The 26177-nt window shown below is 41.9% G+C and overlaps 1 protein-coding gene across 3 annotated transcripts in view; it reads right to left on the bottom strand.

Moving 5' to 3' along the window:
- Nucleotides 1-26177, bottom strand: part of PRDM16 (PR/SET domain 16) — a 434588-nt gene that overhangs the window by 62026 nt on the left and 346385 nt on the right. For all 3 annotated transcript variants that reach the window (XM_073316649.2, XM_073316650.2, XM_073316651.1), the window contains exon 4: nucleotides 5051-5185. In XM_073316649.2, coding sequence (XP_073172750.1) covers nucleotides 5051-5185 — 135 coding nt within the window. The remainder of the gene's footprint in view (nucleotides 1-5050; nucleotides 5186-26177) is intronic.

Raw genomic sequence — 26177 nt, 5'->3', positions numbered from 1 at the left:
TAGTTGCAATGATTTGACCCTATTCCCGTTCAATTCAGTGGGAGCAGGAATTGGCTTATAGATATTTTCACATTAACTGAGATTGATACTTCAGCCCTGAGAGGTAGGTTTGTTATTTTTTTCTTTTCTGTTACTTCTTCATTTCATATTCCTGTTTTTCCCCCCCTAACATTAAAGCAACTTCAGGTGCAAATCCTAGACCTATCTGTATGTACTGAAACTCTTCAGGCCAGACTATCCACTAGCGATTATGCAAAACAGAGTCACACTTAGATAATGGCAATAGTTAGAATTTTTCCAAGAAAAGAAAATTGTGTTTGCATTTTGTTTTTAAGATGGTGTGGAGAACGGGAAGGGGGGAAAGTAATAATATTAATCCAGCATGGACACTCTTACTGGTATTTCCCCCATGTAAATGTTAAAATTGATGATAATAATGATAATAAAGCCTACAAGGATTTCAATGAGCTGCTGATTATCCCAAATATTGTAAGACCTATTGCTGCCCACAGATTGTCATAATGAGCTGCTTGAGAAAAAGTACATCCTGACCTCGATGTTGTTATGCCTATGATTTTTTCACATAAGTGTCTGGAACTTCTGGTTATCAATCACCATTGTCTGCTGCACTTTGTACACTGGATCTTTTTATTCCTACCAGCTGGCCTGACCTAAAAGTCTTCATTGCTTCAGGAAAGAGGCTGGAGGGAGAAAACACTTTGAAATGCCTACCATCTAGTTACATTCTGGGGCCTTTTTATTTCCCTCTTCTTGAATAACCATTTTGCCACCTTTTTTGATGTATGTTTTAGTGAATTTATAATAAAGCAAATACACAGGAAATGGCTAGAATGTAACAGAAGGTAGAGAAAGCAGGTCTGGTGTGAGTGCAATGCAGCAGTTCTTTCTAATCAGACGGCTACATAAATTGAAACTATGCACAACCAAGAAGCTCCAGATGAAGGAAAAGAGATGCAATTAATTGGTCTTAAAATCAAATGTGATACAAATAATCATTTAGCCCTCTAGCTGTTGGCAAAATATATACACGTTGCTCTCAATCAAACCATTAATCTGGCATGCTTAGAAAAGGCCAGTAGTCTAAAGGTTAATATTTCAAACAGAAAAAAAAATGTACATTAACATCAAATTGGTATATTTCTACTCTCTTTTATTTAGTCTAAAATATCTTTGCAAGAAGCCTGACCTTGGAAGTCCTCATCCCACTCCAACAACCGCTCTTGGTTGTTTGTATTTATTACAGTGGCTACACTGGTTATTTCAGAAACTGGAAATGGCTTTTTCAAATTCCTGGTAAAGGACCTTTTTGTTACACAAGTAGAGTTGCTTGAATAGACAGTTGGGCGAAACTACATTTTTTAAGGCAGGGAGTGAACAGAACTACCTGGAGACAAGGCTAGTAAGGTATAAGGCGGTGTGAGAAGGTATTAGACTGTGTATCCAATGCACTGGAGCTGCTGAATCTATTGGGAGTCCCAAAGATATGAATTAATGTAATAGGCTGAGCTCAAATAATCTGTGGGATGCACTAAAAGGAAATCAGACCATTTGTAGCCTGCTTGGAGACCTGTATAATCTGCACAGAATGAAGGACTGTAAAGGTCTAGGTAATAGGTAAGGGGAAATGGAATGGCTTCTATGATATTTATCCTGTCACTCTCTGAAACTGAGATATGGAATTCAGCTCCATGTGCTACAAAATGCATAGAGCAGCTTTTGATGTAAGGCATGGAGCTGATGACAAACGTAAGGCTCTTGGTTATAAGGGTTCTTGTTTCAAGAGGGTTCATGATGAGTAGTAGATGGGCATCACAGCAATCAGGAGTCCATTTTATATAAACAACCCAAAATTTGGATGCTTTTATCCAAAAGCTCATCCAGACCATGTTGGTCTAGGAATCAGGCTACAAATATTGCAGTATTTTGGCTTTCCCATTGCCACTCATCTCCAAAGTCAAGCTCTGTAGGAGCATGTTAAAATATGAATGAGAAAAAGTTGATGGAAATATTTCAAACTTCACTAAGTTTGGATTTTGGATTGGGTCAAGCGTTGTGTGAAAAGTGAAAAGTCAATTCTCATTTTATATGAATGGGCGTGCCCATCTCTATGTCAGACTCAGAGCAATATTTTGGCTTCCATTTCTACTGAAGAGTCTCTTGTAATGTCCTCCTTAGTAACATGCATGTTAGAAATATATTCTCCCTCACGGTACATCCTTTTATGCCTCCAAATGCCTATCGACAATACTAGGTAGGAATATTATTAGTATTGCACTTCTCATTGAGATACGCCTGAATCAACACCATGGACCTGAACTTTACTCAATTTGAGGTCTTATAAATCCCCAGATCTAATTGTTTCTCATGTACCCATTTCAATTTTTTAATCTTCCAAGCGCTTTACAAAAACTAGATAATTAATCCTAGCGAGACTTTGTCATCTGTCTAGAAGGCAAGATGACTCAGCCTTTGCGAATATCATCATAAAAATCGTATTAATTCCTTGTAACATCTCCTCCCCCAGGAGAGTGTGCTACAGACATCTCCACAACATGCCTATTATGTTTCTAGTTCTCTCTCAACAGTCCCCGAAACCATTTCCCCCTCCCTCTTAAATAGAGACAAAAACTTAGTTCACAGCTTGGGAGCAGACTTTCTATCCATCACTGTCAATGTACAGCATGCACTTTCTACTGTTCGAACGGCGATGAAATACCAGCATCGATCCCCATTCATTCATCTATTTTTTAATCACAAGAATTCAGGTTTCATGCTTGCTGTCAATGCTTTGCAGTTTTCCCCTACTAGAAAAGAGGCGTGTGGGCCAGGAGATTCCCAACCATTCCAGTGCCCTTAAAAAGATCAGAGCTGCTGAATGGACATCCCATTCAGCCACTTGGAGTCAGCCAAAGTGCTGGTGTTCTACAAATCTTGCTAAATTATGGGCATAAAAACCTATCGTGACTCTGGATTGAAGTATATAAACCTCTGTCTTGGATTCCAAAAAAACCTGGAGATAATCTGCTGATTGTAATTAGGTTTCTCTTGCAGCATTTGCAGAAAAAGTGAAAAGAAAAATGTGTCATTTTCTTGAGTCTCACACAAAGAAGAGATAACATCCCTGTGAGGGCTCGATTACCAACGCTCTCCAAGTCTGAAGGGTGCCAGAGAAGGATAAAAATAAACAAAAGAAAACTGCAGCTATGGAAACTGGAAACATGATGTCTTGAAAACGAAATGGCTCCAGCCTCATTTCCCCACCATTTCCATGTTGTCCTACATTGTGCAACCTTATGGACAAACTTTTAAATAGCATAAATTCTGTTCAAGTCCCAGTGTAATATCAATTTGCTACCAGAGACAGTCACTTCAGGAACAAACAAGCCCCCTTAAAAACTCTTACAAACGGATTCCTTTGGGATTTTATTCTGCTTGCCACGTGGCAGTAAAGCAACCTGAGATACTCACACTGTCTTTTCAACCAGGCAGCAGCTGACACAAGTGCAAAACTTTTTTTGGGAAAAAAAAAAACACTTAGGGCCTGATTCTCCACTGCCTTGCACCTTGTGCGATCTTTAGGACTGCGTAAAAAGAAGGTGGATTTTTACACCCACTCTGCATAGGTGTACAAAACTACACAAGATACAGGACAGAGGAGAACCAGGCTCACCATTTAGGAGCAGTTCTGTGTCTGTCTGCTGTCAGACAGACAGACTGCCTGGGTATCTGATTATTTGCTTCTTTCAGATTTTACTGGTATGAATATCTGCACGTGCACTAAAAAAGGATCTTTGTTTCAGTTTATCCGCTCATCGGGGGCGGCTCTACCAATTTTGCCGCCCCAAGCAGTCGCCGCCGAATTGCCGCTGCGCCAAGAGCAGTGGAGCTGATGCCCAAAAGCCGCCATGGCAGGAAAAGCGGCGGAGCTGCTACTGAATTGCTGCCGCGGGACACAGACTGCGGCCCCATTCTGCATGCTGCCCCAAGCACCTTCTTGGAAAGCTGGTGCCTGGAGCCGGCCCTGCCGCTCATGCTGCTTATTCCTCATGCAAATCCATAATACTTTCTCTGTGATGCCATCATCATCTCCACAGTAACCAAGTGTGATGTCACAAACATAATTTTATGGCTAGTGTGTGTTTGTGTGTGGGTGGAGGGGAGCGGGGAATGAGGGGAGAGAATAAGCAGCTGACACAGAAAAAAAATTATATCAAAGTTTGGATCTTGTTTTTATTTTTATCAATTGAAATTTTTAGGGTTGTGTAAAATTATGTGGGTGGGCAGAAAATTAGTATTTAATGACAGTAGACATTGAGATTCAAAAAGTTAAAGCTTTATAAACTGTTAAAACAAATCATCAACATCACATGTCAAAACATAAAACAGATCATACTTGTTTTTATGCTTCATTTGCTAGTCTATTTGTAACAAGCCTAATTCAGAAGTCCAGATTGCTGGATTTTAACTCTCATAAATTCTCAAGCAGCATTGTTCTGACTGTGCCTATCTGTAAATTTCAATTATTATTAATAGAAATTTATTTTTTGTTGGTTTGTGTGTGTGTGCAGTGAAATTGACGTTTACTGATATTTACTGATAAAGATCTAATCTTTCCATGCCTAAGTATATGTAGGGAGTGGAGAGCTAGTTCACCTAAAATAAAATGTGAACCACATATTAGCTTAAAACTCAAAGATAGTGGAGGAAAAATACCAGATGAAAGTCTGTTCCTGTTGTACTGTCAATTTGGCCCTAACTCCAGAAACATCACATATCTCAGGAGAAAGCCTAAATTCATCTTATTCAAGTTTGATTCCCAGACCAGAGATGCTCAGAAAAGCATGCAGATTTATCTCAATGGAACCTAGTAAATATATCCTCTGAATTTCCACATGGTGATGTTTTGCTTTTCCCTTAAATACAAAGCAAACCTGTATTTGTTAAAGTGATCAGTTGAATGTAGCAACCTGATAATTGCCAAAGCCATAAAAAAACCACATGGTGATGGCTCAACTGAGCAGAAGCATACCTGGTCATTAACGGGACATACAGCTAGATTTTGTTCATCACAAGAACAGGCCACTCGGATGTATTTCAGCCAATTTCCAGCGCCAGTCTGATTAGCATCAGCACAGAATTTCTCATTTCCCAGGTCGTCAGCGATCTGAAGAAGAAGAGGAGATGGAAGAATTTTTTTCACTTGAGATGAAATGATAAGTATGGAAATCAACAAGTGAGAAATGTACTTTTATAGTTCTCTGCATTGCAGGCCCCCCAAACAAGAAGTAAAGCTAGAGAAACAGCTTGTTAGTCTACATCACTAATAAAAATATACAAACAGAATAACATCAGCTGAATTACAAAGCTGCTCAAGTCCCAGTGAAGATCCTCCACTGATTTAAGGGGCACATGATCACATCCACAATGATCAAGGAAAATAGAGCTCCCGTATACATATAAAGAAAAGGAGTACTTGTGGCACCTTAGAGACTAACCAATTTATTAGAGCATAAGCTTTCGTGAGCTACAGCTCACTTCATCAGATGCATATATATACATATAGCTATTACAACTAAACAGGTCACCTTTTCTGAACTGCTTTCTATTAACTATTTAGCTACTTATATGGCTCCATCTCCACCTTATCTGTTTCTATTATTAGGTTCAAAAAAGGAGCACAGTACTTACTACTGTAAATAAAAACAGACATTCAGTTCTGCAAGAACAAATCAGAACTATCTCTCCGCCCACCAACCTCTGTCACCCTTTCCCACTAGTTCCTCGTCCCAGTCTCCTTTCCAAGCCAGTCCCAGATTCCTTCACAACTCCAGTTCCTAGTCCCAGTCTTCCTCCACTTCCCTACTCATTGTCCCAAATGACTCCCCCAACTCCTGCAGGTCTATCTTTTGTCCTCTGCGTTGAAATCTGGCAGCTTCCTCCTCCATGCTGCCTAGGTCTAGGTCATTGACAGCACAGGATGGACAAACTTCTTGCTCTCAGTTTTGGTGCCTGGTCGTGGCCCCAGCTCTGGCCTGCAGCAATCCAGAACAGTAATTGCAAGGAAAGTCCTACTCAGCCCTAGACAACTGGTGCCTCCCCATATAGGGCGGGGGGGGACACACAATCTAAAGTGGAGGAGACATGATTGTCCCACGTGTCCTCTGCCCACTGATATCCCCCCCCACCGCGGGGCTGCTGCACTCTCCCTGCCCCATGTTGCCTGTGTGTGTGTGTGTGGGGGGGCCCTCGGTCCATCTCTCCCTGCACCTCCCCGGCGCATTCAGCCACTCTCCCTGGCAGCTGGGCAGGGAATGGGATGGAGCCTGAGACAGCCTAGATGGGAGGCAGCAGCCGCCTGCTCCCTGCCTGGGCTCGGCTACTGGGGACAGGGACTGAGCTAGCCAGAGCCCCCTCTCCCCTCCAGCATGTTCTGGCTTGCTCGCCCCCCTGTGCCCGGCAGCTGGCATGGCAGATTTTCATGCGAAAGGCAGATCCCTGACACAAAGCCCACCACTCTCTTGCCAAATTTCAAGTTTCTGCTTCAAAGCTGAGGATGTTAGAGCTTAAGGAAAGGTCACCAGAATTTTTTTTTAACACGGGCAAAACAACATCTTTTTCTTCCCTGGCCTCATTCTTGGAAATGGCTGACCAGTCTGAGGCTGAAATTTTCAAAAACCGTTCAGCCTGAGTCCGACACCCAGTGTGAAAAATTTAAGCCCAAATGGTTGAAGTTATAAGCAACGAAAAAAAAGGGTCCCAATAATGGGAAATATCAGGCAAGCTTAATAATAGTGTGGTGCTACTATCCCTGCTTGTAATAAGGAACACATGATCATCCCTGTAGCTACTCTCTCTCTGGATCACTGTACAGCCTCCCCTCGGAAACTCCACTCGAGCCCGGCTTCCTGAAATAATTTTAAAGAAAAAGTACACACATCCTCGCAGGCTCCTGATAATCTAATTTCCTACAACAGGATACAGAAACTGAGATCTCCAATTTAACTGGGTCCTAGACCATAAAGGGCCTTACAGATCGTAAACATAGAGAGGCAAGTTTCAGAGTAGCAGCCGTGTTAGTTTGTATTCGCAAAAAGAAAAGGAGTACTAGTGGCACCTGAGAGACTAACAGTTCTGAGCGAGAAGCACTGAGGTTTCAAACATTCAGACCAGCATGGCACCTTCAAGAGATGAGCTGCTGCATTTTGCACTAGCTGAAGCTTCTGGATGGACTTCAATTGTTGTGCTAAGTAAAACGAACTGCAATAAACTAGCCTTGAGGTTACAAAGGTGTGAACTACTTTGGCAGGGTCTGCCTCACAGAAGAATATTCACAGATTCTGGTCCAGCCACATACAATGTTTCCACAGTGAAAGTCTGAAACTAACAGTAAAAAAATGATAATTAACACTTAACCTACCAGAAAGTGCCATGACTGGTTAGATTAATGCTTATATATCACAGTAACAAGTAATCTGAAACTCCCATAGACAAAAGATTATTATTAAAGAAATGAGGTAAAATGAGGATATATCTCAAACAGAAAAGCTTCAGAAGTTTGGAGGGTTTTTTAAAAAGGAGACAGTTCTTCTGGGAAAGGAGTGCATTTGTCAGCATGGACCCGACTTGTCCTAACCGCAATAATAAAAATACTCTGGGTAACAAAATCAGGATGTATGTTTGATGTTCAGCTGCTGAACTAAACACTGTGCAGAAGCTTGAAGGTAATGAGCAAATCAGGTAGCATCCGGTAGCATCCCCCAATCTTCACGACATTGTCAAGGTGGATTGTATATTATAGTAGTGACAATCTGAATAAGGTCAAACACTGAAGAGATACTGTCAAACAAGATAGCAATGTCCGGGACTACAAGCATGATCTAAATTATAAGTTTTCTTTTTGCACTCTCTGAGGGCTGGGGAAAGACACTTCAACGAGTGCTGGTTGAAGCCAGAACTCAGCTCAAATTTGCTAAAAGACTCACAATTCATGAACCATTGAGACCTTGTGTTTCAGAATGAAGCCTAGCCTGGCTAAAAATCACATGAAGCTCACTGGTTTGAGCTTTTAAGCCCAAATTGAAACTCTGGGGGCGTGAAATCTCATGAACCAAAACCGGAAAAAATATTTATGTGAAACTCTGAGAACTGAAACCCTTGTTTTTCACACACTCCTCCAATCTGTAAATAAACTGAGCTGACATGAACAGCGGCCCAGCAACAACACCGAACTACGTTCTGTCCAATACTTTATTGTTTCACAACGTGTGTTTCTCTAGTTTTGATCAGGACACTGAAAATAAAAACAGCTTCCTGTTGCAGTGTGAGATAGTTGGCAGATTCGGGGCCCATGCGCGGGGTTGGTAGGCAGGCCATTCATCCTGTTTTAAACTGGAGAGTTTTGCTTTTCAAAGGTTTGTCCCGCGGCCGGTGCTGAAACAAAACTGGATAAGGTTTTGTGCGGCATGAGATGGGAGATGCCATTTTGAAAAGTGTGCTGCTCTGCCCCCGCTGCCTGGCTCACGTTGGTGGGGGCAGGCCCCCACTGTTCCGGAAGTACCGGGACATCTGGTATTCTGGGAATGCCTCTGTGGCCACCCCTCGTGGTGGGGCAGTTTTGTAAGAAATGAATACAGTTTATGAACATACAGCAAACACAGCTGTAAAGGAGGAAAGCACTTCTCTTTAATGGGGACTCTATCAACACACTCAGGGCTTGCCTACATGGTGCATTACTCCACGCAGGAGTAAATTCTAGTGCACACCAGTGGGTTGTGCACTCAGTGGCCTTGGTGGATCCTGCTGGATGCCCTAAAAGTTCCCTAGTGCACATTAATGTAGGACTGTTCAAAATGGGATTACAGGAACATGCACTAGGGAACTTTTAACGTGCGCCAGCAGGGTCCACACAGGCCAGTTACTGCACAACAGAATTTATACATCTCTAACATGAACTAATGAATGGTGTAGACAAGCCCCCAGACTAAGGCACTGGACTGGGATTCTGTAGAACCGGGATCGATTTCTGGCTCTGTCATTGTCTTCCTGTGTGTGACCTGAATCTCTTATTTTGGGTTTGTACCGTGCCTTACCCAATAAGGCCTTGATTCTAGTTGGGGCCTGTACACATTGACATAATATAAATAAGGAGCATCAAGGAGCTAAATATACTCCAGAATACCTTCCATATTCAGAGGTAGGACTTTCACTACCACCTTCGGTTTGGCTTTAGATATGGTAGCGGCCTGGACTCATTTAAGAGTGCTACATTCCATGGGTGCTACATTTTGGTGCAACAGAGAAAGCTGACTCTGAATTTCGTTCCTTTGCTGCAATGGGATATTGCCCCTCATAGTTGTTTAGAACAGGAAGCGCTCATAAGGGTTGGGTACAAAGCAAACTTAATAGGTATGGATAATAATTAACTAATTTGTTTTAAAACAGCTACCCCAACTAATTTTATTTAGAAGTCAACCTGGCCTCCAGTTTTTTCAAGAGCAACTTCTCTTTAGTAAATAATTGCATTAACACTTTTTTCTATGCCTACAATTAATAGGAGGTAAAAATGTTAGTAGTTATAGGTTTAACTACTTGATCTGAAGGCACAAAGAGGTAGTTAGCTGTGTAATTACTATACTTGCTTGCAATTTAGTATGGATGCAAAAATGACACAACAGAACAACACACACACACGAGGCTGGTTGTGTAAATCTGACATTTAAACACTAGTTTCTGCATTAAGATATCAGTATTTGCCAAAATATACCATATAGTTTCTCCCTGTATATGGAAGGGAAATAACTGCAATATCCCAGATACCATTTATTGGCAAATGTTGACTTTTTGATGTAAATATTTCAACGCTTCCGTATTTGTCTGACAAGCTTCAAATGCCCCACGCTGTGAATTGCTGAAAAAGGATGATGTTCTGACATCACAGTAAGATAGGCAGAATCGACTGCTTACTGAAATAAAGTACTGCACAGCCAACTCTATGGTGTAGGCATTCTTAACTAAGTCCAGTACGCTAACACCTCCAAAGATATTGATTATAAACACCCACATCCTTTTTTGATGCTTGAGCCTATAGGAAAAAAATTGATGAAAACCATTGGCAAGTAGTCCCCCACTACCTGAGCGGTGTACTGTTGGTTTTTTTTTGTTTCGAACGCACATGTAGAGAGAGAAGTTTAAAATACCCCATAAAAGCACACCTAGTTTTCTGTCTGTTTATGTTGAAAGACGATCAGAAACTTAGTGCTTGGCTAATCTGTAGCATCAACTGTTTCCAAATCAGTTAAAGACATTGCCCAACATTTTAAAAAGTGACCCGTGGTTTTGGATGGACTAGGCAGCAATTCTATCCTTGTGTCACGTTAAATTATTACGAATTGTATTGCAGTAGCATCTGGAGACCCCAACCAAGACCAAGGCCACCTTGTGCTAGGCATTGTATAGACACAGATTGAGAGACAGTCCGTGCCCCAGAGAACTCACAATCTAAATAGAAAAGACAGACAAAGCGTGGGAAGGTTGAAGCATTCCTATCTGTATTTTAAAGATGTAGAATTGTGGTACGCAGAGATTAAGCAACAGGGAGTCTGTCAGAGAGTCAGGAATTGAATTCAGCTTTCTTTTTAACCACAAGACCACCCTTTCTCTCTAAATGGCATGGACTTTTACTTATCGATATTGGAAAATGCTTCACAAATTTACAAAGCACAAGTGCCCCAAGAGGTCCCTTTTTTTCTGAACAGCCTCAGGTTCGCTGGATGGTCCAGCCTTAGGTGTCCTGTATTGTCTATTCAGCAGCAGCAAACAGAATGACACAGAAAAACTTAGAAGTTGCGTTTGTACTTAACCAGTGAATCTGAAATAACAGAGTTGAAATCTAACAGACCAAATTCTGCCTTTTGTTTTACATGCTAACAACCTCTTTTATGCCAGTGAAGTTGCACAGGTGTGCTTGAGAGGGAATTTGGCCCACGGTTACCAGAATTAATCAGCTCTCTCCGTAAAAATCACGTGTGACTAGCTATTGATAAATCTTTGGCAAAAGGTCAAAAGAGAAAATTTATGGATATTTCACTCCGTGTCAGGACTACAGTAACTGCATTCTTCCTTGCGTATCTTACTGTCCAAAACAGGATACCATTGCCCACAAAGCAGAGTTCACAGGGAAAGAGGAACATATGTCTTGACTATACCCAGGTCTACCTCTCTCTTAAATTAGAGCATAAGCTCTTCAGAGCAGGGACCATGACTTTGTATGGGCTGTATGTCACTTAGCATAAAAAGGCTTTGGGCCGTATTGTAATATTAATCAGGATAAATAAAAATACGTATGAACCCTTTGCAATCTCTCTCTCTGATCAGCTTCCCATTTCTTCTTGTCTATCCATTCTATTGTTGTGGATTTCCCCACTGCTTTCTTAGACTCAACAAGTCAAAAATTGAATTTACCTTTTTTTCATGACTTCTCTCACCCATTTCTCTATCACATTCGACAGCTCCACTATCCTCTTCATCATTCGATCACCAAACCTAGGGTTAAGCAATACGCCTTCATTTCTTTTTCTCTTCACATCCTACCTGTGTCACTTCTTCTGCTATAATCCACCCCTTCCTCTCTGTCCACGCTGCGAGGGCCATGGCTTGATCTCTCTGGGACTATTGATAGTTTCTCTGCCTCCAGCTTTCCTACCTCTCCCCTCTTTAGTCTCTTCAGTTAAAACAATCCTCCAGTGCTCCTGACTTCAGGTGTGTTTGTATAAGGGGTTTTGGATAGGCCCATTAGAGAGAGATGAATTTTGAAACCAGGTCTAAAGTTCTGACCAGTTTTGGTACAGACACATTTTTATCTAGCCAAAAGGAAATTGTTGTCATGTTCCAGGGTTCACTTTGCAGCTTCCTCTGCTTTCTGCTGAACAGCATTGAGGATCTGAATCCAAAGGGCACATTGATCTTGCAAAGACTCCAGCTTGTAATTTATTAAATCAGAAATGCTGAGTTATGAAGCTAAAATTATGGAAAAATTCTCTTAAACGTTTACAATTTTTTTTTGCACATCATTTGAGGTTTCCTGCTTCTCTAATTTGTGGGCTCTCCATTGGGTTGTTTCTTTCAAATTTTAATGGGCAGAGTCCAACATTTGACTTTAGCAGAGGTGTGCCATATGGACTGGAATGCTTGCGGATCTGTCGTCAGTTTGCCTAATGGATTCCCAGTGTGCATGAAGAAATGAAGCGCCCATGAGTTTGCCATCAATGACCCAGCGTCCTGTTGCTATAACACCACTCCCCAGAAGCTGAGAGTGCAATAAACCTTCTCATCCCATAGTTGCAGGATCTGCCTTTGACAGTTTGGCTGATGTACGAATTTTATTTGGCAGGAGTGAGGGAGGTTTTTTTCTTTAATGACCCACAAGCAGATTTAGAGCAATAAACTGTTGCCATAAGGTTTTGTTGTGTTTTTTTAAAAATAAGGAAAAAAATTTGCGACAATTTATGACTTTTAAAAGTAACTAAAACAGAAAGTCTATTCTTGCAACAAGATGAAGAGGGAAAAAAATTGTCCAGAGAAACACTTCTGTCAATGTGTAGACACAAAGCCTGGATGAACTCATAAATTCAGTGCTCTGCCTGCAATTAACCAGGCTTCCTGGAGATCTGACAAAGAGTTAATAAGAAATGTGTCAGACAAAAACAGGTCATAGTACTGAAAAGTCAACGGGAGGTGCAACAGAACCAGCCCTGTTCACTGGCTCCCCACTAGCTTGGAGTCACAGGAAGAGCTTTGAGGGATACTGACACAGAACTACTTTATAAAGCATAAAGTACAATGTCTGGCCCAAATTTAAGCCCCACCTACACTACTGAGAAGCTTCTCCCCATCCAGAACATGAGTGCCATGTGATAAAGATAACAAGGATTGGACGAAGGGTGATTTCTTCAGGAGCCAGGACCTTTGTACATTTGATGGATCTGTCACAGACTTCTTACATGACCTTGGAAAAGTTGCTTAGGCTCATCCTGCAAATATTTATGCACATACATAACTTTACTCATGTGAGTAGTCTAATCGATTTCAAAGGGACCACTCATGTGAGGCAAGTTATGTGTTTGATTAAATGATTGCAATATCAGATTCCAGTAATGATTGCATTAATCTCTCTCTGCCTGTATTTCTGCATTTGTAAATTGGGGTAACTACTATTCTCAGGCATATCATGGGGCTTGAATTCATTAAGATTTGTAACACACTTCAGATCTTCAGATTGTGGGAGATACTGCATAACTAAAAATTACTCTTATTTATACCAAAAAATAGCATCTCCAATGGCTTGGAAAGCTCAGAATGTGTGAAGCAAAAAGAAAGCCTTGCAAGATGTCTTTCCTTTGAAACAAGTATGTTAATGGCAACTATTGAGACTGGGTTGAAAAAAATGAATCCATGGACCAATCCAGTTAGAAGTTTCTATTCTCAAACACAGGGTTTGTGTCTTATGGTGGCCTTCACAGCTGCTGGGCAGCTTTATTCCCATTAACTGGTCTAGTGATGACAACAAACAGTTACAAGGGATGGGAAATAAACAAGTTCAGATAAAAAAAAAAAAGATTGGTCTTGACTTTTCACTCAGACCAAACTCGTAGCTGAAATGAAAATGTTTTGTCAGGTTATGTTTCTATTTCTAGGTAATATTCACCTCTACATTATCTGGTTTCAGCAAGGCCTGGAAGCAGAAATACCGGTGTCCTGCAAGAAAGACTGTTCTGGTGATTTATTTCATTTATTTTTTCATAAGGGAAGGACAAAACACCCTCTCCTCCAAGCCCCACCCCACAACACCAAGCCCAAAGACTACTAGAAATCCCATGAAAACAGCCTGTTCTTTCAAAATGTCCTGCTCAATTTCTAGACCAAGAGAGTCTGGATAAGCTCAGACAAACTTTGGAAAGGCCTTTGAATGTCTTGTCTCCTATCTGAATCAAACCTTCTAGCCTTTTGAAGGTCTGCCCATTATTAATTGCTGTTCTGTACCAACAGAGAACTGCCAGTGAATATTTCCAATGTATCAGCTGGCTTTGGGTAGGGACAGAGGGCCTGAGAAATTGCAGTGTCCTTATAAAAAATTATTCTATTACATGGATCTGTCTTTCAAGCACAGCAGATTGATTCCAGCTGAGTGTACATTAGACCTGACTGTAAATACAAAATCTCACCAGACAGAGCAAGAGCAGCAATAATAAGACAGCATGCTTGTCTCCAGAGCTAACTAAACAGAATTTCCATGTAAAAGCATCTTCCTGCTCTAGAAAGCAACCAGACCCAGCATGTACTAGAAGGTTTAAGAGAACTCACACTTGATCTACGTGACAGGGCAACCTTTGTGCAAAGGGATAAGGATGAAAAATTCAAACCTTATGATAAAAATCAACAACTGTTCTGCTTTTCTTCTCCTGTAAAAAGATCCCTGCTTATTTTCTTGCTTTAAAGGTGCAGGTTCATTATATAGAAGCCAACTGTAAATAATACAGTATGTCAAAAGAGGTCCCACTCATGCTAATTACTGCCAATGCATGTAATCTTTCCCCCCTCTCTTTCTCTTTTCTCTCCCTGCCTCCTCCCCCACAACCTCACTCTCCTTGAGAGGTAAAGGCTAAACTTTCACAGCAACGGCTAATCATCGTGCAGAAAACCAGAAAGTAAAAATGTCAAAACAGAAGAAGAGTTTCAAGCTGATGGCAAGCATTTATCTCAACAAAAGCTCGTGTTCCACCAGTAACATAATTCATACCACACTGATTTAAATTAAACAGTAGGCTGTAAAAAATAATGTTTGAATCAGATCACAGATGTTGTACACACAAGTCAGAAATGGGATTGTCTGACTCTTTACAACACACACACCAAACTTGGAAACTTTCTTCCCAAGAAAGAGCTCAGAACATATCTTTTTTTCATAGTGCATTTTGCTTTATCAAAAACAGAACAACACAAAAGCAAAAGTCTGCTATATTTTAATATTAATTGTTCATCAGTGTCTGGAGCCTTGTGGATGGAAAAAGAGGCAAGTACTTAAAATAAAAGTGCTTGACATGGTAAACAAAAGATACAGAATATTTGTAGGTACATTGAGATTTAGAATTTCATGCAATCTAATTCCAGTCTGACTGGGGGACTGGGGTGGGTGTGGGGCTCAGAAGCATGCAGAATAGCACAAGTGTTTTTCTAGTACTGTTCAGAAGGATTGAATGTGGCATGGTTTGGGTATGACTGGCTTGCTATCATTTAAAAAGGCTTATATAGTATTGAACCATCTTTCTAATGAAACCATGTCAACTAGCCAAATCATTGTTTCCATATGACAGATGGGTAAACTGAAGAGAGACACAGCTTAAGAGAGTTGCTCAAGGTGATGCAACAAGTCAGTGTTTTCTGACTTCTGGTCCAGGGAACTCCTTTCTGGATGCTAAGCACAAGGGTGCCGTAGTCCCAAGAAACTGCCATGCAGGGATTATTCTGGGTATCATTGGCTTTCTCTGAAGAAATGAACAGAGATCATTCCTCAAGATCAGAAGGGTATATTCTACATTCTTGATCTCCTGCAGTTGCAGGGAGAATGGGCATTTGTAGGCTTCAGTTCTTATTGTCTTTTGCATTTCTATGTGCTGAACAGACTCTGAGAAGAGTAAACAAAAGAGAGAAAGGATGTTCTTGTGGGCAAGGCACTGGAATGAGACGTGGCTGGTGTGAGTTCAATTACTAGTCTGCCCCACATCACCTGTGTGACCTTAGGCAAATCACTTAATCTCATTGTGCCTCAGTCCCCTGTCTATAAAATGGGAATCACAATGCTCCCTTTCTCCCACCCTTTGTCTGACGTGCCGAAATTGCAAGCTCAGTGACTGTCTCTGACAGCACCCACCACCAGGGGATGCTGAACTCAGGTGATGCCTTTTGATGCTACTGTGTTACAAACAAACAAACAACAGTGATAAAATCAGAATGCACATCTTTCTGTTACACTAGAAATCAAGCCACAGAATCAGCAGGTCCCCAGCATGACACTCAAATGGGTCCACCACTGTGAAGAAACTGTAGCTTGTCTTTTTTTAAAAAAAATCTCTAATCAACTTCCATTAAAAGGTTTTGTGTATTTGTCTAGACCCGCATCCAGAGGGGTGGGTTACTGCTGCTTGTTTTAAATCACTTATTACTACCTCTCTCTCTCTCTCTCTCTCTCTCTCTCTTTAAAGCTTAAGGAATGGAGTTGTGAAGCACCATGAATTTGTAGGCCTCTTCAGAATGATTCATTGAAAGCCCTGAGTGCCAAAACCATTTTCCACATTTCACACTCTTGCCAGAATAGTAGCAGAAACTTCAAATGCCCATTCCTACTGCTAATACTAATTAAAAAATACCACCCTTTTTACAGCTTTTGCAAAGTCAATTGAAGGCTCAAGCATGAGAAGCGCCATATGAAATAACATTGTCTCAAGGTCTCTTACAAGCCTTTTCTGTGGAAGAATATTGGCTGCTATCTGATAACTTCTTGGAACCCTACTTTCCTCCCATATCACAAAACCAAACCAAAAAATGCTCAGATTCTACTTGATCATCAATACTATACCAAAGAAATTATAACCTTAGTTATCCAGATGACACGGGGAATGTTGAATGAATTCAGATAACTAAGGTTTTAGAAATAAAGGGCATTTTCAATTCAATTAACAGATGTTGAGAGATACAACTCTGCTTCAGCTAACAGGGAGTTTCAGACATTTGAGGTTTGGAAAATCAAAGCTGTGGTGTTTTATCATTTTGAGGCATAGGAATTTAAATTAAAATAAAATGAGAATGTACATAGAGCTGATTGTTACACTCTCCTTCTCCTTCTTTATATGACAGGTTTCAGAGTAGCAGCCGTGTTAGTCTGTATTCGCAAAAAGAAAAGGAGTACTTGTGGCACCTTAGAGACTAACCAATTTATTTGAGCATAAGCTTTCGTGAGCTACAGCTCACTTCATCGGATGCATCGGATGCTGTAGCTCACGAAAGCTTATGCTCAAATAAATTGGTTAGTCTCTAAGGTGCCACAAGTACTCCTTTTCTTTTTTATATGGGTACCTGGGCAACTTTTCCCCCCTAAAAACTTTGTGGTTTATCCATAGTGCCAAAAATCAAGCATTAGGACAATTACTGGCAGGAAAAGTTCTGAGAAATATGATTGTAATATGATCCAATTGAAAAATCTTTTTTTTTCATCCGATGAAGTGAGCTGTAGCTCACGAAAGCTCATGCTCAAATAAATTGGTTAGTCTCTAAGGTGCCACAAGTACTCCTTTTCTTTTTGCGAATACAGACTAACACGGCTGTTACTCTGAATCCAGATTAAGGAAAAGTCATTCTGCAGAATGACACATTAGTTCATATATTATGTGCTAGTTGTATTCATCCCAGTGAGAAGCGTTTTCTAGGTCTCGCTCTGTTGAAATTCACCTGTACGTCTGCTCTCATACCAAGAAACACACTTACAGGGGCACAATAGAGCTATAGTCATTGGCAATGGGCATTTAAACCCTTGGACGCCTATTACTAGTTCAAATGGGATTCAGGTTAGAAATGACCAAATTTGTTACTATTTTGTGGCAACTGTGAAGGGAGGTGTAGTCCAGTCACACAATCATCCATCACATTTGGAACCTTTTTGAGACGCAGCAGAGAGGGCAAAAAATGGAACGAGTCATGAATAGTGAACTCCTGCCACACTGAGGTCACGGTTTGGAACACCTTGGCAGGATCATTGTGTCTGTAAAGCTCACACTACAAACTATTCTTGTTGTACTTGCTTGGTGGATGAATTTTGGACCTAAATTTCACCAGCTCTAAATTCACCATTTTTTTTAAAAAAAAGGAGAATTCATGAACAGCGTCTACTTGTGGTGAGACATATAACACTGAACTATCTCCAGTGCAGAAAGAATACAATCCTTTCTTACGTCTGATTTGCAATCTCATGTCAGCATATGCTACTGTGTTCAAGCAGGTTAGAAACATTAATCTAACAGCGTACATTTTTTCACATATGAACATTAAATTGCACAATATTATAAGCCAAGAGCTTGCACATTACTGCAGCCTTGGCCATGACCTTACTTACACCTTGTGAGCAGAGAGGTTTAGAAAAAGAAAAAGAAAAGCAGTACCCTCCCCCAGGGTTGATATTGCTTTGAGCATATCAGAACCGAAGTTTCATTAACACAGGAAGCACCCCCTCATCAAAGGTGCCACAAATGTATGGGGAAGCACAGTCCTTGTAACCTTTCTTGCCAGAAATGAGTAAGGCAGCTGCTTTGCAGATGATTCTCGTGCTTTTTTGAAGGTGTGAATTAGATGAGTTTGTAAACTTGGTTGGCACTGGAGAAAAGAATAAAAGAATATTTGTAGGTTTCCCTCCCAATCAACTTAGTTGACTGCAAACAAGAACAAAGACCTCTGTTTAAAAAGCTTAGCAAACGAAGTGGCCATCTCACAGTAATAACGTGCTCTCACCAATCATGAAGTTGAAATGTGTTATTTTCTTTATGTGTTATTTGATGTTAACCAAAAAGGAGGTGCAAAAATGAGAACATGAAGGCTGCACAACTGTTCCACAGCAACATCGGAGGCTCCTACCCTGCTGAAGCAATTACGATCCTGCATAACAGCTGTCCATGAACTTTTCTTTGACAGATAAACAAAAAACCCCAATAACATTGTAACCAACCTGTAGCTATTTAGTACTTTGTGGTTGCCATTGTGCCATGACTTTCTGGAGGTAGAGCTCATATCTTCCTGCCCCTAAAACACAGACTTCGACCCCTTGAATGAATGGGAGATCGCCCTTAGCTGGTAGCAGGATAGGGCCTCTGACATGTAGGCTACTTCTGCATTACACATAACTGGCGGCGGTGTGCAGGGCCCAGAGAGCGACATGCCACAGTGAAACACAAGCTGCATCCACACTGCTGTGTGTAGCTCCGTGTGTCAGTGAAAGGCTCTGGCAAAGCTCCAGCAGTGGGACGCTATAGTGCTAAAACCCAGCAGCATAGACAGGGTACATACCCGCACTCTGCCAGTCTTACGTTGCTTGCCTAAGCTGTGACTCACTGTCTTCACTGCTGTTTATGTCCATGCTGGGAGCTACCTGTGCAGGTATTCCTTCTGCACCTTCTTCTTGGTGGCTCTGTGGGTTGATGGGGGAAGCCACCTGGTGTTAGGGCCCCACTTCAGCTCAGAGAAAGAGAGCCAGCTGAGCTCCCACCCTGCTTTCCCCGGTGCTTCCACAGCCCCCTGGGCCGTGGAGCAGCCAGAGCTACTCTCTCCTTGCTGCCCTGCAGCCTAGGGCTGGTGGGGGAGCTGGTGATCAGCTGTGGCAGAGAAGTGACAGCAGCTGCTCAGAGCACTGGGGGTCCGTACCAGAGCTGCTCCTGGAGCTGCAGGGGAAACAGTGGAAGGCCGTTGGGGAGGCAGCGTTCTGGTCTGCCTCCCTCTAGTGCTGGAGCTGCTTCGTACACTTGAAGCACCACGGGGGGGAGGAGGGGTGCCTTTCAATTCATAATCAGACATAACTTTCCTGATTAATAGAGTTGCCCTTGAGAACTACAATTTAGAGTCCTCAGGGCCAGAGGCAGCCCACAGGCCCTGGGCCGGACACCATTGTCCTAGACAGTTCATTTCGACTCTCTGTACTTACGTAGTGCCTGCCATCTGGGGAGTTAAAAACTCTTTTACAGAAGTGAGTGAACAAACCCTCTCAATGCTCCTCTCAGGTAAGTGTTATCCCCCTTCCAAAGCTGCACATAAACGGAGACACGGCAATCGAAGTGATTTGCCTTCCAGGCCATGCAGATAATCAGCTGTGGACATAGCAGTCCTGACTTCTAGTCTCCTGCTCTAACTGTTAAATCCTGCTGGCTCCCAGTGGAAGTGATCAAACTGTGAGAGAATTTCTGATCAATTTTTCAGTCTTTTCTTGCTTTTCCAACCAGCGGTATCTTTTTTGACTTCCAAGTAGAGATAAGTGACCCTGTCCAGGTGCATTTTAAGGGCATCTGCAAAGGAAAGGTGTGAAGACTGACACGCATCATGTGATCCGCCGATAGTATGCTATTATCTACACTTCAGTGGCCCCGGCAACACCACGCTGTGTATGACAGTACCTGCAGGGACAGCACCTTCACACTGAGAGGTTTCAGAGTAGCAGCCGTGTTAGTCTGTATTCGCAAAAAGAAAAGGAGGACTCGTGGCACCTTAGACTGCTGTAGCTCACGAAAGCTCATGCTCAAATAAATTGGTTAGTCTCTAAGGTGCCACAAGTCCTCCTTTCCTTTTCTTTTCACACTGAGAGTGTGCATGTCGGCAGGGTGCTTCAGAGGTATCCACATACATGACTATTTCTCATTTTACTGGCTAGGTGCAGCTTTAGTGTGGGTCCCTGAGTTTAACAGTACCTACAGAAACGGCACACACACCACTCTGCGCACTGCAACCCGGTGCACGGGGGTGCATGCCACGCAGGTTTGGCCGGGCCACCCTTCCATCATGATGGAGGGCTGGGGTGAGTCAAACCTGAGTGAGTGGTGTTGTGACTGGTCCCTGGTGCATGGGCTTGCAACCTTGATGCAGGGGCAGCTGGGCCAAACCTGAGTAGTACTGCATCCCCGGGCACCAGGTCGGAACCCCTGAAGTGGGGAGCCAGACTCCGTCCCATCTGACAGGAGCCTCCAGCCCCTCTCCTGGAGCCTCCCTTCCTCACCAGGCCAGGACTAGAGTTGCAGCACTGGAGCAGAGGGTCCTGCTGCCAGCGGTTGATGCCCCCTAAGCACTTTAGTACAGTGCACCCATTGAATCAGGAGACTACAGCTGCCTCTGTTAATGGCCCTTTATGAGATACTCTTAGAGCCCTGTGCTGATTCTGTTTCTCTTCCTAAGCTACTTTGAGTATTGCTGTAGAATCATAATAGTTAGAGATGGCAAAGGCCTGTTAGGTGATCCGGTCCATCTCCCTGCCAGGAGAGCATTATTCCCCACAGTACATTCTCCAGTGATTTTTCCAGTTTAGTTTTAAATTACTTGAGCAGTGGGGTTTTCATCACTTCCACAGGGAGACTTTGATAGTCACATAAACCTCTTTCCTGACATTCAACCTGAATATTCCTCCACTCAATTTCATCCAATTACTACTTCCTCTATATTATTATACTATGTTAGTTCCTAGTCCCCAGTAGAGGCTCAAGGCCTCATTGTGCTAGGCACTGTTCAGATAAGTAACACAGGGTTATATTTCAGCAAGGGAAGTTTAGGCTGGACACTAGGAAAAACTTCCTAACTGTCAGGGTGGTTAAACACTGGAACAAATTGCCCAGGGAGACTGTGGAATCTCTGTCATTGGAGGTTTTTAAGAGCAGGTTAGACAAACACCTGCCAGGGATGGTCTAAATACTTAGTTCTGCCTTGAATGCAGGGGACTAGACTAGACGGCCTCTCAAGGTCCCTTCCAGTCCTACGTTCTATGATTCCATGAAAGATGACAGTCCTTGCCCCAGATAGTTTACAATCCTTATACTCTTCCATACTATCCTCCCTTCTTAGTGTTCACATCTTTCAAATAGTTACCTAGACTTGTATCCTCCTATTGTTGGTCAGATAGGACAAGCAATACATAGGAAGTTGCTGCTTTTGTGTTTTGGTCTGCCCACTTGCCCCTTAATCCATATTTGATACTCTGATCAAAGTCATGCTAATGAAGGATTGATTTTACTTCATTATCAAGTTTGGTGGTTTGGATTTGAGCTCTCAGTCTGAGGAAACTAAGTGAATATCTTGTTAGCCATCACAAAGCATATTTTTAGTTATAAAGTGGTGTAAGAGTAAATTGCATGTCTGGTCTCCAGTGCCTTCAGGATGAACTTTAGCTCAGGCCAGTTTAAATATAAAATTACATACTCCAGGGAAAAAGAAAAGGAGTACTTGTGGCACCTTAGAGACTAACCAATTTATTTGAGCATAAGCTTTTGTGAGTTACAGCTCAAGTGAGCTGTAGCTCACAAAAGCTTATGCTCAAATAAATTGGTTAGTCTCTAAGGTGCCACAAGTACTCCTTTTCTTTTTGCGAATACAGACTAACACGGCTGTTACTCTGATACTCCAGGGAATTGATTTTAATGAATAATCTGCCTTTTGGGTATTTTCAGAAACATATATTTTGAAACTCTAAGATCTAGTATCAAAGGAATCTTATCTCAGTGTCAGAAGATGGTTTAAGGTGACATGTTTAAGGCAAAAGCGTAATTACAAACCCAGAATAAAAGGTCAACATTAAAGGTGTGCACCAATACCTTGACCCAGGCTTATTATGCTGAGACATTGCAGCCCAGTCAATCCACTAACAGAAGTCTCGGAACAATACGTAATCTGACATACTATATATGTTGCGATTGCCTAGGCGAGGCAGGTTTGAGTTAAGGGGAATCTGACAGCTCCAACACAGAATTTCCTTTCCTTGTGGGCTTATTTCTCACAATCTTAAAGACACACCTGCCAGGCAATTGAGTCCAATATTTTGATTTACCTTAAAATCATTCTAATCCAATGGGAAATGCTTCCTCCATTTCTAAAATTCACTGATTTCAGGCCAAAAATGAATCAGAAAAGAAAAACAATAGCTACTGGCTATTGCTAAGATGTTGCAGAGCCAGACGGCTGTCCAGCTGATGGAGTTAAAGTTAACATGCACTTTTTTATTCTAGATCTGTCCTAACATAAGGGAGGAAACATATTCTGTGGTTAAAACAAGGGTCAGCAAGTCAGAAATCCTGGGTAGTTCTCTTGGCTTTGCTGATGACTCACTCAGCAGCAAGTCACCTAACTTCTTGGTGTCTTCATTTTTTCACTTGTAAAAGGGGGTTAAATGTTTGCCTGTTTCACAGGATTTGCTTATTATTATCGTCATTTTATACATGATTTTTATTTTCTGTCTGGGTTGCTATATCATCACCATGGTATCTGAGCACTAAGATAAGACATTGCCTGCCCCCCAGAAGCTTGCAATCTGAAAAAGCCAAGCCAGCCACAAGACAAGACCTAAGCCAACAGGTCAGAAAAGAAAAGGTATGAGAATCGTTAAATGATGAGGGAAAGGGATTAATTGTATGTAAACCTGAATGTGGTTCCCAAATGTCTTTAGGATCATCTCTTCCAGCTTTGAAAAAAACATTGGGGGAAAACTATAAGGAACATCCAGGTACTTTGCAGCCTCACCCAAAAGTCCTCACTGACCCCTTTGCAGTTGGAAAGAATATTTGATCAACGTCCTTGTGGCATTATTTTGATTTATTATTTTATTAAATAAAAGATACCAGATAGCATCTGAGATGAAGCATTACTTAACCTTTCTTCAGGTTATGAAAAAATCATTATATGAATAATAAAGAGGAAAAAATTAAATCCCTTTTTCCTTTAGCAATTCTTCAGCATGCAAAATACAAACACCATTAATACAAACATACTGAGAAATTAAAACCATATTCCTGACAATATTACCTACATTCCCTTTGAAAGCACCTACATAGTAAGTTCAAGCATCTATTCATAGCCTGAAATGCTGCTGAAAGAGTTTATTAAAACCTAATCCTATAGTATTAAAAAATTTAATTGTATAATATTTCTATGGTATAATTGATTCTCGTATATATCTGGCAACCCCATGTATTCTCAAGGATGAACATAACAGAGTCAATTATCCCAAATTAAATATGGGTGTACATAAGCAACATAGCATTTTAATTGGGACATTTCTTGGCATTTTTGAAAGAACTATACAATAGCAGAATCTACAAGGATGATACAACACATATGTTTTCTCCCATGAGCTGCCTGCTTTTATTAATTACTCTGCCAGAGATATGTTTATATTGATGTTGTCAGTTTGTGAATAAAACCTCATGGATAGCAATGGTTTAATTAAAGCAGCAAAACATGGTTTATGGGTGGTTAGCAAATCTGTTACATGAAGTCAGTAAAACTTTAATTAGTAATTAAACAAAAATAAATCCAAGGAAAAGACTTGTAACGAATGCATCTTTTTACATTTTACATGTAAGTGTATTATAAAAGCAGCAGGATTGTCAATATTAGAACCTATTGGCTGCAGCACCCTCTCTAGGTGAGCTCACCTGGCTTCAGCTACCATCTTCACTCATATGATTCATAAATCTACCTCTCCAATCTGAACTTGCTCCCTCTCTGTCCAGTCCTGCTTCTTGGTCTGTCTTACCAACGTCTCGTCCTAGATGTCTCATCGTTAACTTAAAAACTAAGCGTTGCTAAATCTTCTCCCCTAGGAACAGGTTGGGAGTTTGTTCCCCTCAAGCTACATATGTCCCAAGATCAGTGCAGATCTTGAGTCATCATCAGAAGCTCAATGAGTCCAGGCTGCTCACCCACAGTAGGACAGGTCCACATATATCTCCACAACCTATTGCTCCAAAGCACCCATAAGGAAGCTTCTCCATTCATTCATCTGAACTGGGCATCTTTCACCTCAGAATTACTTCTTGGGGAGTATCCTCATAAGGTTAAGCAGAGGCTGTCCCTCATCCCATCTTGGGCCATGCACCACGTGAGGGCATGGGATCTATGGGATCAGGAGAAGAAATTAGCAGGCGATGGAAGTTCTGCCGGATTGGCGTCCCCTCTACTGCCAACATCAGAGGAAAATCTGGCTCTGAACAGTTATGTAAATGCTCGTAAAGTGCTTTGAGATGGAATGTGTTCTGGCAGTGCTAGCTATTGAAGGACACGGCCCCATCACTGCAGTAACTGAGCAGTGCACAATCTTTAATGTATATATCCTCACAACACCCCCAGGAGATAGGGCAGTGATACTATCCCCATTTTAGAGACGGGGAACTGAGGCTCAGAGAAGCTAAGGGCACGTCTGCACTAGAGCTGGGAGTGGGCCCCCTCAGCACAGGTGGACAGATTCCCGCCAGCTCAGCTGGAGTTAATGTCAGTGTGGACATGGCAGTTCCGGTGGAGAATTAGGCTAGCCAGCCCAGCTCTGAGCCAGGGAGTTGGGTGGACTTGAGAGGCAATGGCCATGCTGCCGCCTGAGAGATGGCCAGGCTGCTATTTTTAATGTGCTAGCTCAAGCCGAGCTAGGTTGAGCCTGGCTACCCAGGCTTGCTCCCAGTGGCAGTGTAAACATCTCCTTAGTGACTTTCCTAATGTCACATGGGAAGTCTGTAGCAAAGCAGGGAATTGAAACCGGGCTTCCCAGGCCTCGCCTAGTGCCCTACCCATCCGTTCTCTCTCTGACAACATCGTTACGTACAGTCACTTAACAAATACAGATGTGATGCATTCCACCTAATGTGCTTTCTTGGGGCTGGCCTGTGCCACCCAAGGCCTTGCTATACGGTTTATTGATGGATTATCCTCACACATCAGAGTCCCCTCTCATTTAAAATTAAGTAGCCAGAAAAGAAACAAATCAGGACAACCTCAGAGGTCCTGAGAGTCCGTAGAAGGGAATGCATCTGGTAGACCTATTTACTGGGGGTGTTCATGCCCACTTTGCAGTTCCTCTTTTCTCTCTTCCTCTCTTTCTTTAAACAAAGTTCTTGTTGTTGACGGACGATGTTGTGAAGAGAGACTGTCACAGAACAAGAGCATGCAATAGGATGTCGATCTCACATTCTAATAAATAAATAAAAATAAACACTGAACCTGAAGTAAAAGATCCTTCATTAGACACCTTTAACCATTTTTTTCTACTCCAAGCTCAGTTTTTACTGGACTGGATCCAGTGATTCCATGGTAATGTAGTGGCCTTTTTCTCTTTATGAACAAAAGTCCTTTTCTAGTCCTAAGGGCCGACAAGTTTATCCAAATATTCTCAGTTTACTACCAGCCTCTTTTTGAATTGATATATCCAATAAAAGGACACTTTGTATCTTTAAAACCACACGACAGAGCAGTAAAGAGCAACAAGCTAAGGAAACATGCTCAGACCACTCATTCCTGTCAAAGAGACATAGCAGGAGAGAGACGGAACAAACGGAGCATGTGCATGGTAGATTCCTCCCGCCCCTTCCCCCTGGCCCTGCAAATAA

This window comes from Lepidochelys kempii, chromosome 18, assembly GCF_965140285.1.
Source record: "Lepidochelys kempii isolate rLepKem1 chromosome 18, rLepKem1.hap1, whole genome shotgun sequence".
Classification (NCBI taxonomy): domain Eukaryota; kingdom Metazoa; phylum Chordata; order Testudines; family Cheloniidae; genus Lepidochelys; species Lepidochelys kempii.
Note: the sequence above shows the minus strand (reverse complement) of the source record. Positions and strands in the feature narration are given on the sequence as shown.